Here is a 25,529-nt window from a genome sequence, read left to right on the forward strand (position 1 = left end):
TGAGAAACCCAGGAACCCCTCCATATAAATTTTAGAATAATTTTATGGTAACTACAAAAAACCTGCAAGGGCTTTTATAGGAATTGTGTTAAGCTGTATATCAATTTGATGAAAATAGACATCTTTTCTATGTTGAACCTCCCAATCCATGAATATGTTTTATCTCTCCATTTATTTAAAAAAAAAAAAACTTAAAAAGATTTTCTCTCATCAGTGTTGTGTCATTTTTTTCTTTCTTTCTTTTTTCTTTGAGAGAAAGAGAGAGAGTGGGGCAGAGGGACAGAGGGAGAAAAAGAGAGAGATAGAATCCTAGGCAGGCTCCGTGCTGAGCATGGAGCCCAATGCGGGGCTCAATCCCATGACCCTAGGATCATAACCTGAGCTGAAATCAAGACCCAGACACTCAAGTGACTGAGCCAACCAGGTGCCCAGTGTTGTATCATTTTAGTCTTACAAGTCCTATACATGTTTTGTTAGATTTATATCTAATTATTTATTTTTCTTGATGATTATAAATAGCATATTATTTTAAATTTCTATGGCCACATGTTCATAGCTAGTAGACACAAAACAATTACTTTTTGTGGTTTTTTTTAATTTTTTTTTTAATTTTTTTTTTCAACGTTTATTTATTTTTGGGACAGAGAGAGACAGAGCATGAACGGGGGAGGGGCAGAGAGAGAGGGAGACACAGAATCGGAAACAGGCTCCAGGCTCTGAGCCATCAGCCCAGAGCCTGACGCGGGGCTCGAACTCACGGACCGCGAGATCGTGACCTGGCTGAAGTCGGATGCTTAACCGACTGCGCCACCCAGGTGCCCCAACAATTACTTTTTGTATGTTTATCTTGTATCCTGTGACCTTACTATTCTTACAAAAGTAGTTCTAAGTGTTTTATTTTTAAGATTCTTTTAGATTTTCTAAATATGTTGTCTAAAAATGGGATGGTTTTATTTCTTTGTTTTCATTCTGTATGGTTGTATGCCTTTTACTGCCTTTTTTACTGCCTTATTACACTGGCTGCAAGTTCCAGGGTTATACTCAATAAGAGTGATACAAGAGGTCATCCTTGCCTTGTTTCCAATTTTAAGAGGAAAGCATTCAGAATTTTGTTAACATTAAGTATAATGTTAGCTGTAGGTTTTTGGTAGAAGCTTTTTATCAAGTTCATAAAGTTCTCTATTCCTACTCTTCTGAGAGTTTTTATCATAAATGGGTGTTGAATTTTGTCAAATGTTTTCCTGTATCTATTGATATGACTGTGTGATTTTTCTTCTTGAGCCCAATAATATGGCAGAATCCACTGATTGATTTTTTTAAGTTTATTATATTGAGAGAGATAGAGACAGAGAACCAGTGGGGGGTGCAGAGAAAGAGGTGGGGGGGGACAGAAGAGTTGAAGCAGGCTCTGTACTGACAGCAGAGAGCCTGATGGGGGGCTCCAACTCATGAACCATGAGATCATAATCTGAGCCAAAGTCGGACACTTAACCAACTGAGCTACCCTAGGTGCCCCTGATTGATTTTTTTTTTAATATTTATTTTTGAGGGGGGTGGGAGAGGCAGAGAGAGAGAGGGAAAGAGAGAATCCCAAGCAGGCTCCACACTGTCAGCACAGAGCCGGGTTCAGGGCTTTATCTCATGAACCAGACATAATGACCCAAATCAAATCAAGAGTTGGACGCTTAACTGACTGAGTCACCCAGGAGCCCCATCCATTGATTGATTTTTAAATATTGAACCAGACTTGCATCCCTGGAATAAACGCCACTTGGGCATGGTGAGTAATACTTTTTTATATATTGCTAGATTCTATTTGCTAATATTTTATTAAGAATTTTTGTGTCTGTATTCATGAGAGTTAGGGGTCTGCAGTTTTCTTTTTTTGTATTGCCTTTGCTTTTGTTATTAGGATAAAACTGACTTTAGAAAATGAATTGGAAAGTGTTCTTCTATTTTCTGGAAGAGATTGTGTAGAACTGGCTTTAATTCTTCTTTACTCACGTGGAGAATTCTCCAGTGAAACCATCTGAACCTGGATATTTCTCTTTTGGAAGCTTTAAAATTATACATTAAATTGCCTTATTGGTTATACGGATATTCAAACTATCTATTTTACATTGGATGAATTGTAGTAATTTGTGTTTTTGGAGGAAGTGATCTATTTTGTCTAAGTTGTTAAGTTTGTGTAGAGTCTGTGATATTGCCCTATGATCCTTTCATGTAATATATGTAGTGATATCTCCTGTTTCATTCCTGACATTGGTAATTTGTATCTTCTCCCTTTTATCTTTGTCAGTCTTGCCAGAAGCATGTCAATTTTAATCTTTTCAAAGGATCAGTTTTTTGTTTAATTGATTTTCTGTTTTCAATTTCATTGATTTCTGCTCGTATCTTTATTATTTCTTTCATTCTGCTTGCTTTGTTGTTTGTTTTTTTTTTCCCCCTAGGTTCTCAAAGTGGGAACTTAGGTCATTCTTTTCCTCTTTTCTAAAGCATACATATAGGGGGCCCCTGGGTGGCTCAGTCAGTTAAGTATCCGACTTCCGCTCAGGTCGTGATCACCTGGTTCACGAGTTTGAACCCTGCATTAGGTTCTGTGCTGACAGCTCAGAGCCTGGAGCTTGCTTCAGATTCTGTGTCACCCTCTCTCTGCCCCCCCCCCCCACTCACACTCCGTCTTTCTCAAAAATAAGCAGTAAAAATTTTTAAAAGATAATAAACTGTACATTTAGTGCTAAAATTTTCCCTTTCAGCCCTAATTTAGGGTCCCACAAATTTTGATTGATATGTTGTTTTCATTTTCTTTCAGTTCAACATTATTTTTTTATTTCCCTTAAGATTTCATCTTTCACCTATAGATTATTTAGAAAAGTGCTGTTTAGGGGCATCTGGGTGGCTCAGTCAGTTGAGCATCTGACTTCAGCTCAGGTCGTGAACTGGCAGTTTGTGAGTTCAAGCCCTGCATCGGGCTCTGTGCTGACAGCTTGAAGCCTGGAGTCTGCTTCAGATTCTGTGTCTCCCTCTCTCTCTGTTCCTTCCCCACTCTCACCGTCTCTCTCTTTCTCTCAAAAATAAAGATTAAAAAAATAATAGAAATGTGCTGTTTAGTGTCAAGGTGTTTGGAGAATTTCCTGTTATCTTTCTGTTATTGGCTTCTAGTTTGATTTCATTTTGGTTGGAGAAAACACTGAGATTTCAATTCTTTAAAAATTTTTTAAATGTTCATTTATTTTTGAGAGAGACAGAGAAGAAGACAGAGAGAGAGAAAACAAGTGGAGGAGGGGCAGAGAGAGAAGGGAAGAGAGGATCCAAAGTGGGCTCTGCACTGACCAAAGAGAGCCTGATTCGGGGCTTGAACTCACAAACTGTGAGATCATGACCTGAGCCAAAGTCAAGAGTCAGACACTTAACCAGCTGAGCCACCCAGGTGCCTCACCCACGGCCCTTTTAAAAGAATATGTATGCTGCTGTTATTGCATGGAATGTTTGTGTTATTTTTATTTATTTATTTTTTAAGTAAGCTCCATGCCCAACATGGCACTTGAACTCATGACCTTGGGATCAAGAATCACATGCTCCACTGACTTAGCCAGCAAAGTACCCCTGGATGGAATGTTTTTAAAATGTTGATTAGTTAGCTAACTTGACAAATTATATATATGAATAAAAATAAATAAAATGTTGATTAGATCCTGTTGGTTGACAATATTGTTGAGTTCTTCTATATTCTTGCTGATTTTCTGCCTAGTTGTTCTACCCATTGTTGTGAGAGAGGTGTTGAAATTTCCGACTGTGATGGTACATTTGTTGATTTCTATTTCCAGGTCTATCAGCTTTTGCTTCACATGCTTTGCAGCACATTTTTTGGTGCATAAACATTTGGGGTTGCTATGTCTTCTTGGAGGATTCACTTTTTTAGCATTATGTAACATTCCCCTCTCTGGTAATCTTCTTTACTCCAAAGTCTACTTTAGGGGTGCCAGGGTGGCTCAGTGGGTTGAGTGTCTGACTTTGGCCCAGGTCATGATCTCACTTCTCATGGGTTCAAACCCCACATCAGGCTCAGCTCCGACAGCTCGGAGCTTGGAGCCTGCTTTGGATTCTGTCTCTGTCTCTCTGCCTCTCCCCTGCTCACACTCTCTCTCTCTTAAATATAAAATAAAACATTAAAAAAAATCAAAGTCTACTTTATCTAATATTAATATATCCTGATTTCCTTTGATTAATGTTTGCAAAACTTTTTCCATCCTTTACTTGGACCCTGCTTATATCATTTGAAGTGAGTATTATTGTAGACAGCATATACTAAGCTATGTTTTAAAATCCACTCTGCAAACTCTCTTAATTGATATTCTCAGATCATTTACACTTAATGTAATTATGGATATGGTAAGAATTAATTCTATTGTTTTATTTTTTGTTTTCTGTTTGTTCTGTTTTTCATTACTGTTTTCGTTTTCCTGCCTTCCTATGGATTACTTAAACATTTTTTAGAATTCCATTTTTATGTATCTATACTGTTTTTGAGTGTATCTCTTTGTATATTTTTAAGTGGTTATTCTAAGTCTTACATCATATATACATAACTTATGACAGCCCACTGATGTCATCATTTTACCAATTCGAGTGAAGTACAGATACCTTACCTCCCTCTATGTCCATTTACTCTTCCCATTTTATAATATAACTTTCTTTTTCTTTTTTTTTTTTTATTTTCTTTTTTCTTTTCTTTTTTTTTTTTTTTAGGCTTCATGCCCAGTGCAGAGCCCAGAGCGGGGCTTAAACTCATGACCCTGAGATCAGGACCTGAGCTGAGATCAAGAGTCAGACACTTAATGGGGCACCTGGGTGGCTCAGTTGGTTAAGTATCCAACTTTGGCTCAGGTCATGATCTTGCAGTCTATGAGTTTGAGCCCTGCTTTGGGCTCTGTGCTGACAGCTCAGAGCCTGGAGCCTGCTTCGGATTCTGTGTCTCCCTCTCTCTCCGCCCCTCCCCCTCTTTCACTCTGTCTCTGTCTCTCTCAAAAATGAATAAACACTAAAATAAATATAAAAAATAAATAAAGAGTCAGACACTTAACTGACTGAGCTACCCAGGTGCCCCATATAATTTTCTTAAATATTTTATCCACATATATTTAGAACCACAAAAGACTATATTTTTAAAATATTTTTTAAGTTTTATTAAATCCAGTTGACTTTTTAGGTGAGCTGCATGCCCATCATGGGGCTTAAACTCACGACCCTGAGATCAAGAGTGGCACATTCTACCAACTGAGCCAGCCACACACCCCACAAGACTATAGCTTTTACTCAAACTGTCAAGCATGATTTAGAAAACTTAAGAAAAGCCTATTGTATTTACTCCTGTTTTGCTTACTGTGTTCTTCCTTCTTCCTAATGGTCCCAGGTTCCTTGTTTTATTGTTTCCTTTCTGTTTAGAGAACTTCCTCTATCCATTTTTTTTAAGTAGGTCTACAGTGACAAACTCTCTAGTTTTTCTTCATCTTAGAATGTCTTGATTGTCCTTCATTGCTGAAGGATATTTTCATTGGGTATAGGATTCTGTGTTGACAGTTGTTATTTTTCCCCCTGTAATTCAAGCTATATTGCTATTTCTTTCCGAACTCCATGGTTTCTGATGAAGAACATGCTGTCATTCAAATTATTTTTCCTCAATAGGCAAGTTGTCATTTTCTCTGGCTGATTTCAAGATTTTTTGTTTTTAGTTTACAGAAGTTAAATTGTGATATTTCTTAGCATGAATTTCTTTGGGTTTATCCTGTTTAAGGTTTACTCACTTTCTTGAATCTACAGGCTTTTATGTTTCTTGCCAAATAGGAGAAGTATTCAGCCATTATTTCACCAATTACTTTTTAAGCCTGGCTCTCTTTGTCCTTTGTTCTGATGACACAAACATTAAGTCTTTTGAGATAGTCCCACAGGTCTCTGAGGCTCTGGAGGGTTTTGTTTATTTGGTTTTGGTTTTTGTGGGCTTTTTGTTTTTGTTTTGATTTTCAGACCATTTTCTTTTCTCTTGTTTAGATTAGGTAATTTCCATTGTGCTATCTTCCAGCTCAGTGATTATTTTCCCCATCATTTTCATTCTGTTGTTGAACCCATCCACTGAGATATTTATTTCAGTTATTACATTTTTCTGTTGAAAACTTTCCATTTGGGTCTTCTTTTTTTTTTGTTTTGTTTTCTGTTAAGTCTATCTTCCCACTTGTTTAAAGCTCGTAATTGCTTGCTGAAAACTTTTTATCATTGCTGATTTTAAATCTTTGTCAGAGAATTCTAACACCTCTATCATCTTGGTGTTGGTGTCTATTGATAGCCTTTTCATTCACTTTGAGATCTCGCAGTTCTTGGTAAGTTGAGTGATTTTTCAGCTGAAACTGGACATCTTTCTATTACGAGACTCTGGATTTTATTTAAACTTTCTACTCTAATTGGCTTTTTTTGACATCAGTGCAGCAGGGGAGGATGGAGGTAGAAGTCCAGTTTCCCCACTTAGTTCCCATTAACACCCAGGGGTGGGGGTGGGAGCTCCCTACATGGTCTCCACTGACACTGCAGTGAGGGCACCTTCATCATTATGGAGTGATGGTGAAAGTCCTGACTCTCCACTAGCCTCCTCCAACACCAGCCCAGCAGGGAGAGAGAGGAGGGTTGCCTCAATACTTGGGTTGGAGTGGATGTCCAGACCTTGTCATGGTCCTGTCTTACACAACAGCATTAAGGGAACTCATTATCAGCCAGAAGGGAGGAATGTTCCAACTCCTTAATTGACCTACACCACACTAGCATGGGTGTTGGGGCACCTGGTTAAAAACCTGCAAGCTGTACAGACCAGCTGCCCATTCAACTTTGCTGGCATAGGTGGGAATGGGGCCACATTTTTTCTGTGTTGTTTGAATGGAGTAAAGCAGTTATTGTCTAAAAGTTTTCTCTTTGCTAGTGAAAACAGCCTTGTTTCTTCTCTTTTTTAATATTTATTCATTTTTGAGAGAGAGGGAGAGAGAGAGAGGCAGAGCATAAGCAGGGGAGGGGCAGAGACAGGGGGAGACACAGAATCTGAAGCAGGCTCCAGGCTCTGAGCTGTCAGCACAGAGCCTGATGCAGGACTCAAACCCATGAACCACGGGACCATGACCTGAGTGGAAGTTGGACACTTAACCGACTGAGCCACCCAGGTGCCCCTCTTTCTTTCTTATTTGTCTGTACTCACTGTTATTTCTGGTTGCCAGATTCTTCAGCTCCAAGTATGGGATAGAGGAGGTAAGAAGAAAACCCAGGGAACCTCACTACCATGTCATTCCTCAAGTCCTGAGGTCCCTAACTGGTCTGCCTTCTTCTTTCCATCTCTTGGAGTCTTATTATTTAAACAAATAAACAAACAAACAAACAAACAGTGTGTGTGTGTGTGTGTGTGTGTGTGTGTATGAAATATCCTGGGGGCTCCTGGGTGGCTCAAGCAGTTAATCATCTGACTCTTGATATTGGCTCAGGTCATGATCTCATGGTTCTTGGGATGAACCCCAGCATGGGGCTCCGTGCTGACAGTGCAGAGACTGCTTGGGATTCTCTCTCGCCCTATCTCTCTGCCCCTCCTCCACTTGCTCATGCATGCTCTCTCACGCTCTCTCTCTCACACAAACTAAATAAATAAACATTAACATTTTTTTTTCCATAGGGCGACATGGCTAAACGCACCAAGAAGGTCAGAACTGTCGGTAAATACTGGACACATTATGGTGCCTCCCTCAGGAAAATGGTGAAGAAGACTGAAATAAGCCAGCACGCCAAGTACATTTGCTCCTTCTGTGGCAAAACCAAGATGAAAAGACAAGCTGTGGGGATCTGGCATTGCGGTTCCTGCATGAAAACCATAGCGGGTGGTGTCTCTTCCCACAACACCACTTCTGTCACAGTACAGTTAGCCATCAGAGGACTGGAGGAGTTGAAAGACCAGTAGAAGCGCCACCATTTGAAACATTGCTAGCCTATGATAAATGGGTTAATTTATACAAAATTTTTTTCATAAAACAAAATAAATAAAAAATATATCCTGTTCAGGGATTTCAACTGTACGTAAGTGAGAAAAATAGGGAAAAGCATGTCTACTCCATCTTCCCAGAAGTGGAAGCCCTGCCTAGCGCTTTTTAAAAGTGCACATCCGACCATGTGAGTCACTGGTTAAATTCTTTCAATGGCTTCCCATCACTAAGGATAAGGACCAAAACCCTTTGCACAGGTCTACTGAACAATCCTGCATGACCTGGCCCCTATCAGTGGTAAATGTTTAATAACCAAATTGGGGAGTAGGAAACCCTGATATGCAGCATTTGCCCATTTCCATGGTGTAAATACTACTATTGTGGCCAATTTCAAGCTACTAACGTGAAATTGCTAAATACAGAATTGGGAAGATGTGAACAATGGACTCTTGCACATTACAGACCCATGTGTATCACTCTCTTCGTCACCATGTCACCGTCTCTATGTCACTGTTAGTCCCTTCCCCTAATTTAAACCATCCAACAACTTCCCAGAACATCTGCAAATAAGATCCCTACCTGTGATCTGGCCTCTCTCTCTGCCCGTCTGTCTGACATCTCTTACCACACTCTCCTTGCTTGATAAGCTTCAAATTTGTTCTCTCAATACATGCTGACCCTACCCACACTGTATTGTTACCAATAAACAAAACAACAACAACAAATCCCCTCTCTTGGTGAGGACACACAACAATAAATCCAATGAGTTAGTAAATGTACCTTTTTTTTTTTTATGAAGAACACATATTAAATGAATGGATAACAGATCATGCAGGATCTTTTAGGCCCTTGTAAGGACTTCAGCTGAAATGTCACTCCTCATAGAGGCCTTACTAATCACCCAATTTAATGTTGTCTCCGTTTCCCTCAATTTCATGACCTTGTTTTGTCTCCTTAATAGCACTTCCTGGGTTGTTGGTTTTTTTTTAATGTATTTACCTGTGTATTATTTTCCTACTAGAAATTTGTTTGACTCCTTCATCACCATGTCTCTCCTATTTATAAAAGAACCTTGTACATACTCAATGAATTCGTTTAATGAAGGATAAATATGCCCTCAATACCTTAATTTACTATGGGTTTATCATATTCCGCAGGGGCCTTTGAGAACACAATAAATTAGATGATAGAAATCTCAACATGGAATTATCACTCTAACAAAACTTGGGCTAAGAAAAACTTTGTAGGGTTCCTATAATGTTTTAAGGTCTCACACAATTTTTCTCTTTCCGAGTCTGGCTAAAGCTATGGTTTTCACGGATTTGTTGTTCCTGTTTATGACTAAGACAAGGAAACAAATCACAGTCCTTCCGGTTTGGCAATGCAGTCAACACATTTTATTACCTTCCAATTTTCTTTTAAGAGAAAATGTGAGATTTCAAATAAGCCAATACAAGATTTAAGAGGGATCTAGCGGAGTCGTACCTCTGCATGGTTAGAGATTCTAAAAGGAGGGGCTGGGTCTAGAAATGGGAAGGTGACGTAAAGTACAGGTGCTTTGGCTATAAAGGAAGGTCCCGTAAGAATAAATGGTCAAATGCCTCACACACACACACACACACACACACACACACACACACACACAATTCAAGACGTACAGCGACTGCAGTTGTGACTACAGAGCAAGAAGCCGAAAGAGAACCGAAAACAGGGAGAAAAGTCCCCATTGTTAGATGACCAACTGAGGAATGGGAGAGATGTGCTCAAGTATGTGAAGTTGAAACCGTGTACTTGAACCAAAGGCCATTCTAGCACGGACTGGCGTTTCGGGCAGGCTGGAGATGGCATCTCCCAGGCTCCTAAGCCTCCTCCGCCTTTTTCGGGTGGGCAGGTTAAGGCAGGACTGGAGAATGCCTGCACAGTGGGGCCCTGGACAGGTCATTCGGGGAGATCCCGTCTCCCCGTCGAAGCCTGAGCATTTCCCGAACTGGAATCAGGAACCAAACGGTGCCTGGGCCCGGCTCTCCCAGGGAGGCTGCACGTCGGGCCTGGCTCGGAAGTGGGTCGGGACCTGCGACACCACGGGGTCCCGGTTTCGGCAGCAGAAGGCGGGGCGCCCACCCTCGACCCTTCCCCGGCGGAACGCTGCGGAACACCAGCCGGCACTGGAGCGCTGCGGCGGCGGCGGGGAAGCCGGGGCGGGGCCGGGGCGGCAGGTCGCGGCCGAAGCGGAGGAAGCGGCCGCCGCCCCAGCTGAGGGAGTGTGGCCGGGGGCTTCCCGCGGGAAGACGACGAGAGGTAGTCTCTCGAGCGCTTCTAGCCCTCTCGAGCACGTCGGCTCGACCCCGCCCGGCCCCGCCCCAGCCACCGCCTCTTCCACAGCCGACGCAGGGGCCGGGGGGGTGGGAGGGGAGGGAGGGACCTGCGCCAGCGCCTTTAAGGGGCGTGGCCACATACTCCGTCCCCACACGCCCCTCGCGCGCCAGTAAGGGGAGGGGTGCGGGAGGAGGAGCCAGGGCGGGAGGGGGGGTGAGGGGGGAGAGCCAGGCGTGCGCTGATGCGCAGGCGCAGTGGCCGGACGACAGACCGTGTGTTTCCAAAATGGCGGCAGCGATGGATGTGGATACCCCGAGCGGCACCAACAGCGGCGCGGGCAAGAAGCGCTTTGAAGTGAAAAAGGTTGGGTCTCGCCAGCGCCTTCCTCAGGGAAGCTAGAGAGGCGCGGATCTGGCTGGCAGGCCCGAGGATGACCAAGGCGCGGAGGAAAGGGCTTCATTGCAGGGCGTTCCTGGGACCGGGTACCAGAAAAGGAAGCTGGGGGGCGGGTCTTAGAGTTGATCGGCGTGACTGCGGCCCACTGCCAGTGGCAGTATTGGTTTCGCCTGGAGTCTGAGGGACCAATCACGGATGTGCTTATTGAGATGCTCGGGGTTGCGACTTGGCTAAGGGAGCCAAGCGCCTGAGCTGTCACTGGAGGGGTGGAGGGGTGGGGAAGAGTGGGTGGGGTGGATAGAAGGGGAGTCGGAGCGATGCGGTGGGTGGAGGATGGGGGCAGTGCGGCGAAAGCCGGGACCTGAGTTCCTACCGCATTGGAGGCCTCTGAGGAGCCCGGCTGGTGATCTCCTTGCCCCGCCCCTTCCCGAAGCTCGGGGTCTCTCTGACTCCGAGGGACCCCAAACCGTTCCTCGACTAATCGAGGCCTCCCTTAGCCCTCTCTCTAGCCTTCGTCCCCTCCGAGTTAAAGTGTCGCCAGTCTAACCACTCTTGGTTCTTCTAAGAGGTCTGTTGGTTAGTCATACAGCCGCCCCAGTCCTGTGGTGATAATCCAGAATCCCTCTGTCCAAAAAAAAAAAAAAAAAGCATGGTGGAATTTGTTAGAAAATGCGAGCCCAAACGTTGTGTCATTTAGGAAGGGTTGAGTACTAGTGGCGAACGACCGGGTGAAAGTGGGGAAGCAAAAACGTGGAACGTGTGTTTTTGCATGAAATGCCTTACAGTGGGTTTGCCAACAGTTGGGGAGAAAAGTACCGATTCCCACATAGTATAAAATAAATCTGTTCAAATGAAGACTCTGAAATAGGGAAAATGTTATTCCTGGAACATCTGGCTGAACGCTGACAATATTCCCCCTCCCAGTGCTTTTTGGTGTTTCATTGTGGGCACTGCATGCTCAGTTACAGCCAGCAGCCATATTGAAGAATAGAAATAGGGTTTGTTTTTTTTTTTCCTTCAAGTTGAAGGTGTCGGCTGAAAAGTGCTGGAGAAGTTTAACTAGACACAGAGAATTGGGTTTGAAAGAGCTGAAGGTTTTGGAAGTGGCACCAAATTAGTGGATGAAAAGGGAGTTTGGGAATCTTTATAATTGCAGAAGCCAAAAGGTTGAATTACTTAAATAGTGCTTTTAGATAAACTCTTGATTGGAATTATCTTAACTAAATATGAGTCTGAGCATGTAAGCGGTGAGAACATCAGTTTATTTGACGGTTGGACCTAGACAAAATTCTCGTGAATTCTAGAGTTCGTTGTGAAATAATCTTGTGAGATTTAAGTGATGACCTTGTTCTGTGTACTGACACTGGGTAATTAGTTATCCAGCTTATCCCACGATTACCCATTTTATGATCCAATCATCATCTTAGTTCATTCTGTTCCTAGCTTTCACCTCCCTCCTCGAGCTTGCAAAGTTGCCTTGAAAAGCAGATACTGATCTATGCAGAAATTGAGCTCTTCAGGAGAAACCTGTACAGAAATTCGAGTTTGGGCTTATTAAACCTAAAACAGGCACTTAAAAATTATTCCTCATCTCTTACATTGATATTGTCGATTAAATTATTTTAAGCTGTAGGAAAAAATAAAGATGACTCCTTAATTTCTGTGTTCATATACTCAACCTTTTGGAGAACGGGTGAGCATACGTGTAGCCTGCTGTTGCCCTCTGATAAAATAAGAGTAATGTAATGTCCCCAAACTCTTGTGTTTGATGGTCTTTGTGGCTCTGGGTTAACTGCAGCCGCAGTGTGCAATCCTAAGAGTGTGCGTGCCTGTGTTACAAGGAGAGTGTATTGTTCCCCCCTTTTTCTCTTTGCAGTGGAATGCAGTAGCTCTCTGGGCCTGGGATATTGTGGTTGATAACTGTGCCATCTGCAGGAACCACATCATGGATCTTTGTAAGTAATTGGAGGAGGATGGGAGGAGATTGAGAAGGTTACAGAGATTGTGCCTATCTTGATGTGACCAGTTTTTTTCTTCACAAGGAGATATAAAGCACAGTCAGAACACTTGGTGTCTTCTGCATCTAGTCCATTGGTAGGTTTGAAATAGAGTAGATTTAACGATATCCTGGAGGCATACTCATCTCTCAGAATAAATCTACTCAATCTAAAGATGGCAAGCACACATTTAGAATGAATTGTGGACACAGAGGCACTGTAGATTATTCCTCTATATTTCCGATCTCATACCCAGACTCAAAGGCAAAAATAGTGAAAGGGAGAAAATAAACTTTGAGCTAAAATATTCTATCAAAGCTAGTTTTTGCTTGGCAAGATTTATAAAGAAAAGAAGCCAAAGAAGTAAGGAATTCAATGTTAGCCCCAAAGTTTAGAGAACATTGCTGCCAACATCTAAATAGGCAACTAATTGCACTAAAGAAATTCTGTTTAAATCTCCTACAGATTCCATCACACATAGTAGCCAATACATGGTGGATTTGATTATAGCTGTTGATGGGCTAAGTATCCTTATAGTAATAGGAGCGAGAATATTGATCATGTCAGGAACAGCCGAGGTTACTTTTTCATCCAGGTACTAAAATGGTCTGTTAGTGAGATCTGATACAAGCAAAGAAATTTCACCTTTCTCGAGTTGAAATTATAGGCACTTAGAGTTTGAAAATCACTCACCTCGTCTCCAGCTTCATCTTGTACCACTCTCCTGCTCACTATGGTAGTTTCTCTGGCTTACTTTTCATTCTTGAAGTGTCCATGCTCTCTTTTAGAGCCCTTACATATCCTGTTCCCTCTGCCTGGAATATTCTCCCTCTTCTCCCCACTACCTTTGTCTAACCCGTTAGTCTCCAGTCTAAATATGAGCCGCAAATGCCAAGTACATACATAATTTAAAATTTTCTGGTACCCACATTAAAATAAAAAGAAACATGATTTGTACTTATTTATCCTGCTATATCCAGAATATTTTCATTTCAATATGTAAGTAATATTTTAAAGTGAACTATTTTACTTTTTTTTTTTTTGGTACTAAGTCTTTGAAATGTATTTTACACTTCGAGCACATCTCATTTCAGACTAGCCACATATCAAGTGTTCAGTAGCCACATGAAGCTAGCGGTTACTTTATTGGGAAATGCAGAACTAATCCATAGTTGGTCTTTAGATCTCCCCTTAAACTTGCTCAGAAATGTTTTCCTAACCATACTTACATATACACAGGCTACGACAGTTCTGATAATATACCAACCACCTCCTATAGTTTCCTTTGTAGTTGCTATTTAATTTAGTTAGTTCTTGATCATTTACTGCTAAATCGCAGCATCTAGCATAGTGTCCAGTGCATAATAGGTTCTCACTAAATACTTGCTCTATGAATAATAAAAATACAAAGTAGGGGAATAGTGTGTGATTGTTGCAACTTGGAAAGCACCAGCCAAGTAACATGTGTGGTAGTTTATTGCCCTTGGTTTCTTTGAGTTTTGACCCTGTTTACCTTCTCACACAACAGTAGATAGCAGCTACCATGATGTTTAATATAGATAGAAGGAACCTATCACGGAGAAACACATGCACAGTTTTAAATGTGTTTGGGTGGGGTCTTTGATTATATGTTTGCCAATTTTGTTGCTGTGCATTTTCACAAGTAGTTGTGCCCAAAGCAAATTTTATTTTCTTTGGGCTCTCTTCTATTAATAGTTAATGATTTCAAATAACACTGTTTTTGTTTTTTTTCTATATTTAAGTCATTTTGTGTCTTTCTGGATGCAAGAGAATGTACTTCTTGGGAGGACCACAACAGACAAAGGCCACTGATATTCTGACTTAGAGTGGAACATTTGAGGGATCAGTGTAGGTCTTCAGTTAGATACCTACTGGCTTTATCATTTATTTTAAATGTTAGATGAAGCAGTAGAATATGAAACTCTTTTTTTTTTTTTTTTTTCTTAAGTAAGCTCCATACCTAATGTGGGTCTTGAACTCATGACCCTGAGATTAAGGGTCACATGCTCTACCAACTGAGTCAGCCAGGTGCCTGAGAATATTGAACTCTTATAACAAAAAATTATGAAAGTGTCTTTAAGTCATGTCTTTTTTTTTTAATTGAGAAGTTGATTATTTTTTTTTAATATTTTTTAAGTTTTTAATTTTAATTCCAGTTAGTTAATACGCAGTGTTCTGTTAGTTTCAGGTGACAATATAGTGATTCAACAGTTCTATACATCACCCTGTGCTCATCATGACAAGTAAACTCCTCAATCCTCATCACCTATTTAACTCATCTTCCCACTCTCCTCCCCTCTAGTAACCATCAGATTATTCTCTAGACTGAAGAACCTGTTTTCAAGTCATGTCTTTTATTCATTCAGTGAATACTCATATCCTGGGCATTTTGATAAGATGAAAACAGTGACTGAGATCAAGCCTTTACCCTTAAGAAACATCCCTTTTGTTTATTACAAACACTAAAGAGTAATCTGGTAGCTACAACTGGGCTTGTCTTCCATTAGAAAATAAATGGATTATGATCCTTGTAAAAGGACTTTTTGTTAAAGCTGAAAATAAGAATCTTGATTTAGCAATGGCCATTTTCTAATAAAGTGTGGCATTAAATGAATGATTATATATACAGCTGTAAATAAATAAGAGTGATTGTGGCTGTGCCCCGGTTGGATTCTTCCATAAAGCATTCTTGGTCTGAAGACTTCCTCTTTTGAGTCAAAATTGATACTGCATGCCCTCTTACAGCTTTGTATTTATTTTACATTGCTCCGTTTCTTGGTTGTTCCAAAAATACACAGTCTGCTAGGTGTTATTTTCTCCATTACCTCAGGTAATTTTGTTCCAGATGAAAAGGGCGTCCAGAAGGGCTTAGACCCAGCCTTTGCTGTGAGAAGTTAGCCTCTTCCTAAACCACATGTCCATGCCTGTTTTGAAAGTGTGAAATCTGTCCAAGATGAAGCCTTTGCTTCCCTAGCAGTCCTTTGGTGGTAATGCTCTTGTACTGAAGTTTAAAAGTCCCTAAGCTTTATGTATCACATGCTGTAAGCTTCTGTCTTTGCAGGGGTATGACAGGAACCTATTATGTGCTGCTTGATTGTCTGCTCTAGGCTGACAGTAAACAGTTAGTTTCCCTGTTTAAATGAACTACTCAACTCCTATACTCACTCTGCACCAACAGCTCCAGAACATTTCCTATTCGAGAACATTTTACACTCATATTTAGTAATTTCCCATGCCATATCCATTCTTATTTGGCATTCTAAATTGCAATCCTCTTCCTCCTATATATTTTTGTTCTTTGTTAGGAATTGTCAGGTAAAGAATACATATGTATTTGCTCCCCATTTTCTCTGTAGAAATGGGTTTTGTTTGCTTATTCAAGTACCAAGAGTACTTTGGACTTGGCATAGAAAGACAGAGTCCCTTAAAAATACCTTGACCTGGGGGCGCCTGGGTGGCTCAGTCGGTTAAGCGTCCGACTTCAGCTCAGGTCATGATCTCACGGTTCGTGGGTTCGAGCCCCACGTCAGGCTCTGTGCTGACAGCTCAGAGCCTGGAGCCTGCTTCGGATTCTGTGTCTCCCTCTCTCTCTGCCCCTCCCCTGTTCCTGCTCTGTCTCTCTCTGTCTCAAAAATAAATAAAACATTAAAAAAAAATAAAAATAAAAAAAAATACCTTGACCTGGAGAAATTTAAACATGATAATGTACTTGGAAACAGTTGTTATTTATTTAAATAATTTTGCCTCTTATTCAGCTGATTTCATAATACATTGTTCTCATCTAAGTGAGAGGATCCAACTTGAAGAACATCAGATTTTATTTTCTCTCCTTTTGAATATGGTAGTGCAGTCACAGCACCAGTAAATCCTTGAATATACTGCACAGATCCTAGATTGTCCAGTCCTATCAGAGGGAAAATCCAGTTACTGTCTTTAGGGTGAATGTGGATAGCAGGAGGAAGTGCTGTGATTTTAGATCCTTTGCCTTTCATATTTTTGAAGGGTGGAGAAAAACCCATATGGTATATCTCTTCCCCTAAGACCAAATATACCCATTCAAATCTCAGCATCATTTGCCTACAGTTTTACTGTTTTCCACCGATGGAAGTTTGAAGTAATTGTCTCCTATTAAGCAGTCTTTCCTGAACCTTTTTACTCTTCAAATGGGAGACTCCATTTAGTTACCACCTTCAGAGACCGCAAATGATACATTAGTAATTCTTGTTCCTTGAATATTTATCCCCAGTAGAGTTTTACTCATCAGTTCTTGATCTCAGATTTGTATTCTATTTCACTTCCCCTCTCTTCCCCTTCTATGAAATTGGTACTTGGGTATATTTGCTGTAGTTTGCTCTATGTAGTCACCAGACAAAATCACCTCCGAGGTAGTAAGCATCACCAAGTCGTGCGCCCCAAATCTCTAACCCATTGGCCTTACAGATTTGCTTTGCTTCACAGTGTTTTAAAGACTTTTGAGTTTTGCTGCTTTCACATAGCATATGCTACGGTTTGCCACAGGCCTCTTCCCTCTCCTTTATTTTGCTTCTGTCCCAGTTCACACGTCTGCCTGACCCCTCTAGGGACTGAAGCTTGTTGCCCAGCTATGCCTTCTTGTCGTGAGGGCCTGCGAGACAGCATCTGCCGAGAGTAGGGAGAAGATGCCAGTTCTCAGAACAGGCAGAATTACGAGGTAGCTTTAAGAATTTACTAAACTTCCCAAATTAGGAGTAATCACTTTCATTTGGACAGGTCAGGTTATGGTGAGAACTAAAATGCGCCTTTTCCTTCATAACTCAGTCTGTGAACAAGGATAGGAAATCATTGCAGAGCAAACTGTTAGGTCACATCTCTGCCTTCTGTGCTTCACCCCTTTTTTGTACTCATTCAAAAACGATTATAACTAGTTAACCACTTGAGATTTTGTTCAGGTTTGTACCACCCTCGCCCCCACCCAAATCACGTCCTTTTGTAATTGTGCAGGGAGGGCTGCTATGGACTGAAGGGTCGTTGCTCCTGAGGTCCAGTGATCCTGTCGTTCTTCTTCCCGCAGGCATAGAATGTCAAGCTAACCAGGCGTCTGCTACTTCGGAAGAGTGCACTGTTGCGTGGGGAGTCTGTAATGTAAGGAAACATCTTTCCCTATCAGCATGGCATGTAAACATATTACTACTTTTCCTGCTTTGCCAGTCTTGAAAATAACTAGGAAAAAAATGACTAGCCCACGTTTCTCCCCAAAGGTATACAAATAATAAAAAAGATTTTAAATCTTTGTACTATTCACCTGTTACAGATGAAAAATTACTACTTATTGCAAGGGCACCATATTGTCTTAATTATAAAGTGGACCCACTTTTGTTAGCGCTTTGGGGATTCATCTTTGGGAATTGCCTTCAAAGCCTGTGGCAGTGTTTGGAATATTCTCCTGTTGGTAGAAATCCTTACCTTCCGAACAGATTTTTTTTTTCTTTAAAGTGCTAGATACCTTGTGGAACTAAGTTTGGTGAATAAATTGATATTCAAGGGCCTGCGCGTGTTTTAAAGTATGGCAAATGTACTAAGTTAGGATTTTGTTTTAACATGGCTCATGCCAGAAATGTTTTGTCCAGCATCATTGGACAGAATGTACAGCCTTCCATGGTGTGACAGCTGTGAACGATAACAGCATCAAATATGTTATTTCTAGCATGTGTTAAAAATTCATCTGTAGAGCCATATAGTCCTAGTCACGGGAGCTAAAATTGTCCTGTCCGAGCCTCCTGTGCCAAGGGGACAGAGGAACTTCAGCTCCCAGCATGGCACAGGCCTAAGAGTCTCTGGAGTCAGACCCCCATTCCCTGTCCTGGACTCACTTGCTAAGTGACTTCCAAGCAAGGTATTTGACATCCCTAAGCCTGGGCTCCCTCGTGTAGGCACAGAGTTATAAACAGGATGAAATGATTTTCTTCTGCCACGTAGTAGACATAAGTTATTTGTTGAATAAATACATATAAATACAAATTTGGGGTGTTGGTGGTTACTGAGCAGATGGCAGCTGTCAGTACTTTTCCCCATCAGGCTGAGGCTCTCCCCTCCCCGCTCCCCCAAGCCCCGTGCCTTGAGGTGCACCTTCTGAATTCTGCCAGGGCCCTTTGAGGAGTTTCACAGTAGCCTGTAGTGGCCAGGGGACGCCTTTGTTGTTTATGGGGATAAAGAAAACATAATCTGGTTCCTTGCTCTGCCTGACATTCAGGCATGTACTAAAAGCCCTGTTATTTTTTTGGTGGAAGGAAAAGGGAGTGAAGTTGCCCTTAAATTTGGCTACAGAGAGCCTAGCTCAGGGAGCCTGCCATAAGGGAGAGCTGGCATGGTGCGGCAGAAACCTTCGGACTAATGCTGGCTTCTAGTTCTGGGTCTTCTCGCCAGCTCCGTGAATTGGCAAGTCCCGCGATTTGTCTGCGTTTCGCTTCCCTGTCTGCACGATGAAGGTAATAATACCTGTCCCGATGGCTCTGAGGCTCCAGTTAGGTGATACGTGTTAGCATCTTCTGTAAAGTGTAAAGCACTGGTCAGCGTACTTTAAGACTGCTAAACACACCCGTGAGCAGACCTTAGGTCATGAACAGGAAGAAAGTTGGGACCAGGTGGTCCAGCGATTGCTGTCACCTGCCTCACAGCCTCTTTCCCTCCATCTTCTGCGGTAGCTGCAGCGTACAGGGACCCGATGCCTGACGGGGGAGGGGGGTCATGGAGAGAGGGGTCTTGAATACTCTTAGGTGTCCCTGCCACCTGGTCATTGAGAAAAATGCCTCAGCCTTCTGCTCTTTAGAAATTTTGTTCTCTTTTACAAAGAGCTGCGTGAGAGTCAGGGAGTTGTGCGAAAGGGATCGCGTGAAAGCTCTCACTCTGGGAAAGTATTTGTCCTGTTGAGCATCCGTAGCGTACTAGCTGTGGGTTCCACTTTTAGTTACTGAATTCTGTTCTTGTCTTTGTCAGAAGACAACACACGTGATAATAATCCACTCAGTGACTCTTCTTGAAGTTCCATGCATGTTTTGGTAGCCTTGCCGACCAGATTTCAAGGCTGCTATTAAATCAAGCTTGTGAAAGTTTTCGTTATTTTGTTGGGGTGCCCACATTACTCCCCTGTCCCCCACCTGAGCCAGCCCCTCACAGACGAGAGGAAACCACACCTGCTGCTGCCGTCTTACCACTCTGCTCCCGGGGAGGGAGGAGAGCAAAGGTCCAGGCGGTGGTGGTGTGGTTAGTGTCTACATGTCATTAACCCACTGCGTGCAGCTTTTTCTTTCCCCCAAACCTGAAAGCCGCCTCATAGCTCTCTGTCAGTTACCAGCTTTCTTAGTAGTCTTGCCGTTTTACTTCTTGCCTCGATCACGAAATAAGCCATTTGATGCTCCTTTAGCTGCTTGTATGCAGTTTGTCCGTCATCATGCTTCCTTTTACCCTAATTTTCTATCTCATTCCTTTTTAAAAGGACATGCCTCACCCCTTAAAGGCTTCCTGAGTACTGAGCTATTGTAATATCAGTACATCTTTGAACAAATCTGGAAATGAGGTCCTTGGAACAGAGTTGAGCTGGGTGTGGGAACATTGGGGAAGTGCCTGTCTCAGCTCTGGGTGGGTGGCAGTGGCAGCGTGCTACCCCAGGCTGAGGAGAAGACGCTGCCCCCGGGGTTCCCATTCTCCAAGATGGGGGAGGGGCAGTTGGGGACCCTGCAGGGGGAAGTTTCAAATCTGCCTGTGCTCAGGGGCTCCCGGCTTGTGTCTGAGGAAAGTACAGGAAAGTAGGAGCCTTCCCTTATATCCAAATAAGACCAGGAGGCCACATTCCACCTTCCCTTAAGGGAAGGGGAGAGAGCATACCGGTAGACCATGTACCGTGCTTCCTAAGTAGTTTCTTCTTTTAGTGGTTACAACATTTTTAACAGATGTTTCAGTGAACATGGCCTGTACCTGACCACGGCGTAAGCAGTTGTTGACCTTTTGCCTCCCGTTGTTGTCTCCCATTGCTCTCCAGCCCCGTGTGTCACCACTCCAGTGCCCCTGAGATGTATTATCAGTGGATGGCCAAGCCCGCACAGGATGATTTTTAATAAAATGTGTCTTTTCTTCCAGCATGCTTTTCACTTCCACTGCATCTCTCGCTGGCTCAAAACACGGCAGGTGTGTCCGTTGGACAACAGAGAGTGGGAATTCCAAAAGTAGGTGTCTCTGGCTGTTTTGACGTTGTAAGACTGGGTTTTATGGTCCGTGCCCTTCTTTGACTCACCCCAGGCTGGAGGGCGCATAGTCTCAGAAGATGGACACATGAAACATACCTTGTTTACAGACTAACTTTTGATTAAGCAAGGACTCATCTGTGAGGAAAACGCACAAAGGTGTGGCATCCTAGAGTGTGCCAGCTCCCAGGGTCTGTGAAAGTAGAATATAGGAGAATCTGCTAACCATTAAATATTTCCAGAATCACATCCATAATAAGGATCCAGGGGCTCACCAATGTCAGGTATCTTTCCTTTGGGCTAGAATTACATCCACCGATCCTGTTTCATTGGTTTATCTCATGCTGATTAATTCTGATATAGTATTTACGGTTATATCGACTAAATTATTATATAAATAAAACATGACATGGTAGATTTCTTAAAATTCAAATAGTCAAGAGGGCATACCAGAAAAAATTAGTTTCCCACCTTAGACTCTTAATCCCAGTCTCACAGGTGACCGTCAGCTTCTTAGTACTTCTGACTATCCACACACATGCTTGCATGTACACGGGTAGATATACATGTATAATTTTAATATAAATATGAGCATCCTACATAGTAATTCACCTTGCTTTTTCATTTCATACATTTTAGAGTTAGTTTTTCTATATCCACATATATCCTTTCTGATGGTTGCATTTTTTTATGTTGATGTACCATAATTTATTTAATCAGTTCCCATTGATAGACATTTGGGTTTCAAATTTTTCACTGTTAGTATGTAGGGATGAACATCCTTACACATGAATCTTTGTGAATATGTGCGTGTATATTTATAGCAGTAGTTCCTAAAAGAGGACTTTCTGGGTAAAGAATGTGTACCTTGTTTATTTTTTTTTTTATTTAAAAAACATTTTTTTTAATGTTCATTTAGTTTTGAGAGAGAGACAGCAAGCTGGGGTCGGGGGGGATGCAGAGAGAGGGGAACAGAAGATCTGAAGCGGGCTCTGCACTAACAGCACAAAGTCAGAGTTCAACGTGAGGCTCGAACTCACGAACCAGAAAATCATGACCTGAGCCAAAGTTGATGCTTACCCAAGTAAGCCACCCAAGCACCCCCCCCCCATTTTTTATTTTTGATATTGTCAGATTTTCCTTTCCCAAGAATGCATTCTAATTGACGCTCCCTCTAAACAATGCAACAGAATGCCCCCTTCTCCATTTCCTGTCAACGCTCTATTATGGCACTTTTCCACCTTCACTAGTCTGATAGTTGAAAACTAGTATTCAGTTGCCTTTTCTGAATTTTGAGTGAGATTGGGCTACTTATCATGTTTTTATGCCTCTTTTTCTGTAATGCCCTTTTTTGTTACTGTTGAGTTTTTGATCCTTTTCTTTATCAAATTTTTTATGAGAAAGGGGGTTTTTATTTAAACATGAGTTTTTGGGGGGTTTTTTGTGTTTTTTTGTTTTTAAAATTTTTTTTTTCAACGTTTTTTATTTATTTTTGGGACAGAGAGAGACAGAGCATGAACGGGGGAGGGGCAGAGAGAGAGGGAGACACAGAATCGGAAGCAGGCTCCAGGCTCTGAGCCGTCAGCCCAGAGCCCGACGCGGGGCTCGAACTCACGGACCGCGAGACCGTGACCTGGCTGAAGTCGGACGCTTAAACGACTGTGCCACCCAGGCGCCCCTAAACATGAGTTTTGATTAACAGGATATAATGAGATTTATAAAACAAAAATTGGGATTCTTTACTTTGTTAAATGTTTAGAAATCCGTTATTGGTACAGATATTTTGCTTTTAGACTTATTTATTTGGTAAAGAATTTTGGAACTCTTACCCAATGCATGTTCATTTTTTAAGAAACCTGTCAAATACCCAGTGTTTAACTCCTACCATTGTTCTTCATTCAGCATGTATGCTACATAATGTGTAAGATGTAAAAACATATGAGACAGTCCTTCCCCCTCCTTAGGGAGCTTGCATTCTGGGTAAAACCATGAAGTCATATCTATCAAGGAACTTTTCTACGTTCTGAAGAGGCCTTCATAACTGGCTCTGCCCTGGAGCAGGCTCCGAATTCCGTTTTGGACCACAACTGTCCCATGTTTCCCATGGAATATTCCCAGGACTGAGCCTAGAAGGGGGGCCCTGTGTGTGAAGAATTCCTCATGTTGGGCTCTGACAGCACCACTTTATCCCGCAGTTAACGGTACATTGGGAAAACAAATTCCTAGGGAACAAGTTGCGGCATTCTTTAATCTGATGGACAACTTCTGGGTTGCTCTCCAGTCCACTAACAAACACTGGAGCTCTACCCTGTATGGAATTTGGCACAACTTTTTTCTAGACAGTATTCAAGTGGATTTCTTGTGGAAATGCAAAAAAGATCTAGTAGTCCTTTGGGCTGATCGAAGCCACGACCCAGAATTTCACTGCCCTGGGGTCCACCCATGTATCAAAGTATTTTAATCAGAGGCTAACTATTCAGAAAGAACCAGGACAGAGGCCCCCGGGTGGCTCAGTTGGTTAAGCATCTAGCTTCTGCTCAGGTCATGATTTCAAGGTACGTGGGGTCAAGCCCCACATCGGGCTCTACGCTGACAGCTCAGAGCCTGGAGCTGCTTTGGATTCTGTGTCTCCCTCTCTCTCTGCCCCTCCCCTGCTCACACTCTGTCTCTGTCTCTCTTAAAAATGAATAAAAAACATTAAAAAAAAAAAAAAAACAGGACAAAGATTGAGTAAGACAACAAGGAAGGATTTTTGTTCAAGAAATCCACTTATATGTAGAAGAAATTTCCCAGCCCTGTTTATTTTTATAATCTTGTTAGAGCCAAATTTTGGCTTTTGGGGAAATCAGAAACTACCTGAAATCCATACCTCTCTACAGTTCTCTTTCTGAATGTGATCAGGCTGGAAATTGGACCTGGTGATAGATTTTGAAATTGAAGGCTGTTCAATGACTATTCCCTGTATTTGCCTGAGTTAGCAGAGTTGAAGTGAAAATAGCCTGCAAGCGGAAGGGAGGCCGAGCGCTCAGGGGTGTCTGAGCCGCTGACTGGAGCCAACAGGACAGTTCCCTTTCATAGCCACCGGCTCCTCCTTTTCCCTCTTGCTTCCCTAATACTGCCCAGCATATCTGGTGACTGGGAGAGTCAGGTGGGTATAGGTGAGTCCCATGGAGGGACCATCACTAAGAAGGGGATAGTAGGTAGGAGTACCTGGGTGGCTCAGTCGGTTAAGCATCCAACTCAGGTCATGATCTCACGGTTCATGGGTTCAAGCCCTATGTCGGGCTCTGTGCTGACAGCTCAGAGCCTGGATCCTGCTTTGAATTCTATGTCTCCCTCTCTCTGTACCCCTCCTCTACTTGTGCTCTGTCTCTCTCGCTTTCAAAAATAAATAATAAACATTAAAAAAAAATTTTTTTTAAAGAAGGCGGTAGTAGGTAAAATGTTACAAAGGACAAAATGAAAGGGACAGAGAAGGTTTTCATCACATTTCCTCATGTGTTTTTAGCAGATTTTATAGCCTCAAACAGGAAATTACTAAGGAATTAATAAAATGATATACTTTGTCTTTCAGGTATGGGCACTAGAAAGAAAATTCTTCCATCGAGCTCAACTGTTCTGTTATTCATTTAATGACTTGCCCTCCAGTTACTTAAGTATAAATTAGATAGAACTGTGTCTTTTCTGCTTTGTCTTTTCAGTTTGCTATTCCTGCAGCCATATTGTATTCTGTGTCAAATAAAATCCAGTTGGATTCTAGAATAGATGCTGTCTCTTGTGTATGTGAAAAAAGTGAACATAAAGGCTGGAAAGCCAGCTTTTTAAAGTGACATGTTTGTTCATTAGAGCAGAGTTGTCCTGTGAGTCTGCCGCTTGGTCACCAGGGATCCCGATCCACAGCCCGCTCGCTGATGGCAGCCTTGGGTAGGTCATCTCTCTGCTCTTCCTTTCCCTTTAGAACGGCTAAAAGGCATCATATGCGCACAGAAAGAGGCTTTGTAAAATGTAAAACCACTATACAAATGTTAACTTTGACCATGTGTGACATGTTGCTTTCTCTTCTTAGTTTAGAAAAATAAACCTGAAAAAATCTAATACGTAATTTTGGCTGGCGAAAGAATAATTTGTAGGCTCAAGTTGAAAATTGGTGTCACTTAGAATGGAATCGAAAAAGTTGCCTCTGTCACCACCATCTTTTGTAATTTGTTCAAAATGTCTTAGCCATGGGGACGCCTGACTGGCTCAGTCAGTAGAGCATGCAACTCCATCTTGGTTGGGGTCATGAGTTTACGCCCCGTGTTGGGCAGAGATTAAACAAAAAAGGCTTGGCGATGAAGGAATTGCCAGTTCTAAAACTAATTCAGTGGTGATCATGTAGTCTTTAGCTGAGAAAGTCGAGTTTACTGTAGCGGTTCTCAAACAAGGGTCTGAGGACTCCTGGGGGTTCCTGGACTCTTTCAGGAGATTCATGAAGTTCCTTTTCCACTACATGTCTGTATGAGGCCAGCTTTTCCTTACAAACTTCAACCAAAGTAACACACTGAATGAAGAAGCAGGCATGAGAATCCAGCTGTCTTCTA

General features: G+C 42.1%; 2 protein-coding genes across 2 annotated transcripts; both read left to right on the forward strand.

Moving 5' to 3' along the window:
• The first annotated feature begins 7,642 nt into the window (after positions 1 to 7,642).
• Positions 7,643 to 7,981, forward strand: LOC125169602 (60S ribosomal protein L37a-like). The gene has a single exon (XM_047865079.1). It carries the CDS (start codon positions 7,706 to 7,708, stop codon positions 7,979 to 7,981), a length of 276 nt encoding a protein of 91 aa, XP_047721035.1. The 5' UTR covers positions 7,643 to 7,705.
• A 2,569-nt stretch (positions 7,982 to 10,550) lies between these two features.
• On the forward strand, positions 10,551 to 24,713 carry RBX1 (ring-box 1). Its single transcript, XM_047866996.1, has 5 exons — positions 10,551 to 10,682; positions 12,592 to 12,670; positions 17,784 to 17,854; positions 20,846 to 20,931; positions 24,524 to 24,713. Exons 1-5 carry the CDS (start codon positions 10,605 to 10,607, stop codon positions 24,534 to 24,536), a joined length of 327 nt encoding a protein of 108 aa, XP_047722952.1. The 5' UTR covers positions 10,551 to 10,604; the 3' UTR covers positions 24,537 to 24,713.
• The last annotated feature ends 816 nt before the right edge of the window (positions 24,714 to 25,529 follow it).

This window comes from Prionailurus viverrinus, chromosome B4 (assembly GCF_022837055.1).
Source record: "Prionailurus viverrinus isolate Anna chromosome B4, UM_Priviv_1.0, whole genome shotgun sequence".
In the NCBI taxonomy this organism is placed as follows: domain Eukaryota; kingdom Metazoa; phylum Chordata; class Mammalia; order Carnivora; family Felidae; genus Prionailurus; species Prionailurus viverrinus.

Coding starts and splice junctions, on each gene's coding strand:
- LOC125169602 (XM_047865079.1), top strand. CDS start 7,706: ATGGCTAAACGCACCAAGAAGGTCAGAACTGTCGGTAAATACTGGACA.
- RBX1 (XM_047866996.1), top strand. CDS start 10,605: ATGGCGGCAGCGATGGATGTGGATACCCCGAGCGGCACCAACAGCGGC. Junction 10,683..12,591: donor AGCGCTTTGAAGTGAAAAAG/GTTGGGTCTCGC, acceptor TTCTCTTTGCAG/TGGAATGCAGTAGCTCTCTG. Junction 12,671..17,783: donor GAACCACATCATGGATCTTT/GTAAGTAATTGG, acceptor TTCTTCCCGCAG/GCATAGAATGTCAAGCTAAC.